Below are 6,020 nucleotides of genomic sequence, written 5' to 3'. Positions count from 1 at the left end.
TAAGAACCCATATAGGGTGCTGGTGACTGGCGACCAGAGTACTCAGATAAGGCTGTGGACTGCTGGAGACTGACTCATGGTACTGGCTGAATGGCCTCCATCTGTCCCTTTCCTTCCATTACTTAGTGGTATCAGGGAGTTTGCATTTTCTGCTGTGATGCTCGATATGGGAATAGTTTCTGAACTCAATGTTAATTTTGCAATTTTTAACATTCTAGAAGATCAGTTGGGGCAGCTTTGTGATGTTACATTTTCACTGTGTTGTCATAACTATAAAGGAATGATTTAATTAAAAACAACGTGAAGGTGCAGTTAATCATAACTTTGTACTGGTTTTCCACACAGTACTATTGGCTCTGAGTTTTGCCAGACAGTAAGTTTCTCCTCTCTACATTATAAAGTCAGAGTGTCCAGGTGTTTTCTGTTTTTTGCCCAATATTGCTCTCCCCACACCTTCACAGGCAAAACTTTGTTCGGAGTCTACCCAGAGGTCTAGCTCCCACATGCTAACTCACACTAAAGGCTGTTTCCTATGCTTGCTGGACTGGAGTGGCTCCTGGTTAAACAATACCTCTATTTGCTAGTTTTCATCCTTGTTTTTAAATCACTCCTTGGCCTCACCCCTTCCCAATTCCATAAAGCCCTCTTCCCTGATGACCCTACAAGGTAAATATGACCCTTCAGTTCTGTCCATCGATCAATCCCAAACTCAGTGATCCCTTCAGTGATGCCCTGCCTTTAGCTGCAGCAATCTTGTGGTCTCGAATTTTTCCCCTCAACCTTTTTGGTCTTCTCTTCTTTTAGCAGAGGGGTGGCCAACTTTTCATATTCCATGTGCCAATTTTTCATGAACAAGTTCAGATACGCCATACAACTCTTGTACACCCATTCAATTCTTGTAAAAATATGTTAATATAGGCAAGTTGAGCATTTTTACATGATATATTGATTTAACATAAAAACAAGATGAACATTACTTACCTTAATGATACTTTTGAGTCTATTTAGATTTTGCCAAGCTTTTAATGTTTGGAGTTAAATTAGTTACTGAGAGCAACTACTTGAATTCCTGTTACAGATATTTTTTCTACAAATCGGTTTTTGGTTAATACTTTTTGTATGAGAGGAGGCTTTTTATTTTTTTTTATTATTACTGTCACTGGGGTGCAATGCACCACTTCTAATCATCCAATGCGGCACTTTTGGCCATCCCCGTTTTAGTGCAGGTCTTAAGCCACCTGCTTTGACTAATACTTGGCTATCTGCTCTGATTACCCTCTTGTGCCAAATTTTGTAGAGCAGCTTGGGACATTTTGCTGCATTAAAAGTGTTATAAAATTGCTTGGTTTTATTGCCGAAGGCTGCATTTTGCTGACCTTTTGATTCAATTGAGTTGACAATCCTCAGCTACAGAATTCAAGAAACCATTCTGCCCAGCTGAGCTCAGTCATTGAAATCTGGCGGTCTCTTGTCTTCACTCAGGCAATCCTTGGGGTTGAGGATGACTTTATTCCACTCATGTGCTATGGAATCTGGGATGTCCCGTGCAGGATATGCAGACTCTGCCACAGATGGTAGGTGGTGGTTTTATGGGATGTTATGCACTCCTTTCCACAATTTAGAAAGTATGAGAAATGAAGAGTAGAAGGGGCAGCACGGACAGCACCAATGCCTGGGGTTTGAATCTGGTGCTGTCTGTAAGGAGTTTGAACGTTCTCCCTGTGTCTGCATCGGTTTCCTCGAGGTACTCCGGTTTCCTCCCACCCGTCAAAACATAGCGAGATGGTAGGTCATTTGGGCGTAATTAGACAGCAGGGGTTATCTAAATATTAAGGCCTGTCTGAATTTAAATTTTAAAAAAATTAAATTTCAATTTATATGTAGCTATATTGGTGGGACAGGAATCACTTTTATCATTTTTCAAGGATAGCAGATCACCTTTTCTAAGGATATTAGTGAATTACCTGGATTGTTCACACCCAGCTTAGAGGTCAGTCCAAGATACATCCTATCTTGCTTCTCACCACCATTCAAACAGTGATGTAAGTGAACCTTCATATTCTTTATAAAAAGTAGTTTTCATTTCTCTTCTGGTTTCTAACTATGTGGCTGTCAGTTACATAAACAGTCTTACCATATCTGCGTGAAACTGTTGATGCACTTTAATGATACAGAACTTACATTATGTAACTCTATCCACGATCTACCAAACTGCTTCTATTTTCTTAGACTTATTTTCCCTGGAGAGAAGGAGGCTGAGGAGTGGCTTGATGGAAATGCACAAAATTATTGTCAGAATTTTCTTCCCTGGGGAGATCTATCATCAACAAAAGATCACAGTTTTAAGGTGAGAGGTGGGAGCCCAATGTGCTGACGATAACACAGTAGTGGGTTGTATAAAGAAAGGGGATGAGTCAGCAAACAGGATGGCGATTGAAAACTTGGCTGAATGGTGCACCAACAACAACCTTGTGCTCAATGTCACCAAGACTAAGGAGCTGATTGTTGACTTTAGGAAGAGAAAACCAATCCAGTGATCATTGGGGATCAAAAGAGGAGAGGGTGAGCAAATTAAGTTCTTGGGAGTCACTATCTCAGAGGACCTTTTCTGGATCCAACACACTAATGGCACCAGGAAGAAAGTACATCAGTGCCTCAACTTCCTCAGAAGTTTGCAGAGGTTTTGTATGATATTGAAAACCCTGGCAAATTTCTACAGTTACGTGGTGGAAGGCTTGCTGACCGGTTGCATCATCAACTGCTATGGGATCACCAATGCCCCTGAGTGTAAAGCTCTGCAAAAGGTAGTGGACACAGCCAACAGCATCACAGATGAAACCCTCCCCACTATCAAGAACAGGGAATGCTGGTGTCAGAGAGCAGTAACAATCATCAAGGATCCAGACCATCCAGTACACGCTCTGTTCTCACTGCTACCATCAGGAAAGAGATATCGGGGTCACAAAACTCACACCACCAGGTTCAGGTACAGTTGCTACTCCCCCACCATCAGACTCCTCAACAGCAAACTCAATCAGGGACTCATTTCTGGACTCTTACCTGCGCAATTCATTGATTTTTTTGGTTCTCTCTGTTTTGCACAGTTTGTTTTCATTCATTGTCTGTTTAGATTTCAGATTTATTGTCAGAGTACATATATGACATCACATACCACCGTGAGATTGTTTTTTCTGCAGAATTACCACTAATTGGTAGTACAAAAAATAAACTGTACATATGTAAAGAAATAAAAGAACTGTAAATATGGTGTGGCTGTTTACATGTGTATGTTGTGTGCTATTTTTGCACTACCGATAAGTGGTAATTCTTCCTCGCCCACAGAAAAAAGAATCTCAGGGTTGTATGTGTTATCAGGTATGTACTCTGACAATAAATCTGAAGATATGAGTGGGATAGTGGAGATTCTATCACCAATGTGTATATGTACATATGTACAGATGGTAGCGTAGGATGACAGTGATTGGCTGAGAGTGTAGCCACACCTACTGGCAGGTCTTAAAGGGTTGCTCCTAGCCAGACCAGGTCATTCTGGTCTGGTCGACCTACTTGTGATATGCTCCAGTCTTTCAGTTAATAAAAGCCTTGGTTTGGATCAACAAGTCTTTGGTTCTTTTGACGTGCATTACAATGAGATTTAAAGGCAACCTATGACAGATTATAGATATGTTTTAAAGGAGATTGTGGTGGTACACCATTGGCCTACTGCAGGGGGCAACCTCTGTACCTGCAGGAGTGTAAGGGGACAGGACAACACCTGGCCGGCTGTCAATCAGTCGGCCTGAATGGATCAAGCCCCACCCAGTCGGGTGTCAATCATCCTCCGGGATATAAGCCTGCGCCGGCCTCCTGAGGCCTCACACAGACTTGCTGCAGCCGCAGCCAGCCTGGCACTGTGGAAGTCTTTGTGGATTAAAGCCTGTTGTAAAGTCTTTACCTTGTGTGTGTCTGATTCTGTCTAATAGCACACCACAGAGATAAATTGGGGTAGTTTTTTTTTTAAATTATAGGTCACATATAAACATTTCAAAACAGCTCTCATTTAAAATACTGGCCGGCTCCAAGACCATCTGCAAAATCTTTAAAGAGTGTCTAAAGGACTTCACTAATGGATTGTTGTTTTGAAAAACAACAGATTAAAGAACTTGGAAAAGTAGGTTCAGAGATGCAGGCTGTATGAGAGTGCTGCTTGCTTTTCGAAGTGGGTCATGTGGTTTTGCAAGCAGAGAGAGAGTCAAACTGGCTTTTCTCAGAGAGGGAGATCAGTTCTGCAGTTTTACAGCCAGCAGCAACAGCTGGGACTGGAACAGGACAAGCTGGCAAACTCATGGAAAAACCCAATTTTGAAGACGGGTTGTGTGTGCTTTGTTCAGGCTGGTTCAAGCCCTTGTGGTTCATACAAGAGGAGAAGATTGGCTGCCTAATGTTTCACTTGAAATAAGAGAAACAAAAAGGAACTCTGTGGTGACCTAAAAGAAAGAGGTTATCATCTGGAAAACCCTGATGGGGCAAGTTTCTTTGGCAAGACACTGACGTGGCTGATTAAAAACGATCAGTTTGTGTCCAGGAACAACATATCTCTTTCAGTATGCCGACAAGAACCTTCCAGAGCAGTAACCATTTACCGTTCAAGCACCAAAGCCTGGTGAACTTCATAAATGTCAAATTCTGTGCACAGTAATTACCTGCAATCAGTAAACTTTGAGGAACGAGAAGTGAGATTGGACTGTGAATCAAAGAACTTTTCTGAACTTACATGCATATTACATACAGGTGCGCTTAGAATTAGAAGGCGTAAAGTTAGGTTAAATCAATAGTGATAAGATCAAGTTTGATCCTGTTTTCATGTTTAAAGCTAATTAAAAGCAACTTTTGTTAAAGTAGCCATTTGTCTTGGTGAATATCTATTGCTGCTGGGTTTTGGGGTCCTCTGGGCTCATTACAGACCAAAGGAATTTTTTTTTACATACACAAAGAATGGTTGATATGTGGAACAGACGGCAAGAGGAGGTGGTGGAATCAGATGCAATTACTACATTTAAGAGGCCTTTATTCAGACACTTGGATATAACGGCATGAAAGGCTCAGGTCCTGATGTGGGCAAATTGGATTAGTGTAGATAGGCATGGATACGTAGACCGAAAAAGAGTTTCTGAGCTGTCTGACTTTATGACTCTTTAAACACTTCAGTAAATCAGGTGTGTCAGGCTTCAAAAGAAATGATAAAACTAGTTTGTTTGAGGTGATTTGGAAGATGTACATTTCAAGGATGAATGGATAGCTCTCATGCAATTCTTCAATATAATTCCGTAGAGTCTTTTACTTCTCCTTCAGTAGGTAGCCAAAGTCTCTGTTAAATTTCTCATCTGAAAGATGATATTTCACAGCAATTCCTCAATGCTTCACCATCAACCTGTGGCTTCTGCCTGTGATGGTACGTGAATTTAAAAGATCAACTTGTTTTTTAATTGCAAGGTTATAAAAGATGCCGTATAATTCAGATGATTCTCTCTTGAAGGCACAATAAATCAAAGTGCAGCTCATTTAATTTGCTCTATTTTCTTCAGGTTACAAAGTGTTGTAAACAAAATAGAGAGAGTGCAGAGAAGGTTCACGAGAATGTTGACAGGATTTCAGGGTCTGAGTTACAGGGAAAGGTTGTGCAGACTGGAGCTTTTTTCTCTGGAGCATAGAAGATTGAGAGGGGACTTGATAGAGGTGTTTAAGATTTTAAAAGGGACAGACAGAGTAAATGTGGATAGGCTTTTTCAATTAAGAAAGGGGGAGATTCAAACTAGAGGACATGGTTTAAGATTGAAGGGGGAAAATTATAAGGGGAACATGAGGGGAAATTTCTTGACGCAGAGGGTGGTGGGGATGTGGAATGAGCTTCCGGCAGACGTGGTCGAGGCGGGATCATAGGTTACATTTAAGGAAAGACTGGATCGTTACATGGATAGGAGGGGACTAGAGGGGTATGGACCGGGTGCTGGTCAGTGGGA

At 41.4% G+C, this 6,020-nt stretch overlaps 1 protein-coding gene across 4 annotated transcripts in view; it reads left to right on the top strand.

Moving 5' to 3' along the window:
• The first annotated feature begins 1,482 nt into the window (after window positions 1-1,482).
• pdik1l (PDLIM1 interacting kinase 1 like) overlaps window positions 1,483-6,020 on the top strand; it is a 39,240-nt gene continuing 34,702 nt past the window's right edge. For 3 of the 4 annotated variants that reach the window (XM_069895373.1, XM_069895374.1, XM_069895375.1), the window contains exon 1: window positions 1,483-1,574. In XM_069895373.1, coding sequence (XP_069751474.1) covers window positions 1,502-1,574 — 73 coding nt within the window. In that variant the 5' untranslated portion in view covers window positions 1,483-1,501. Of the gene's footprint in view, window positions 1,575-1,855; window positions 2,043-2,229; window positions 2,348-6,020 lie in introns of those variants that run through there. The other variant, XM_069895379.1, reaches the window with a different exon arrangement.

The sequence above is a fragment of the Narcine bancroftii genome, chromosome 8 (assembly GCF_036971445.1).
Source record: "Narcine bancroftii isolate sNarBan1 chromosome 8, sNarBan1.hap1, whole genome shotgun sequence".
Classification (NCBI taxonomy): Eukaryota; Metazoa; Chordata; class Chondrichthyes; order Torpediniformes; family Narcinidae; genus Narcine; species Narcine bancroftii.
Note: the sequence above shows the minus strand (reverse complement) of the source record. Positions and strands in the feature narration are given on the sequence as shown.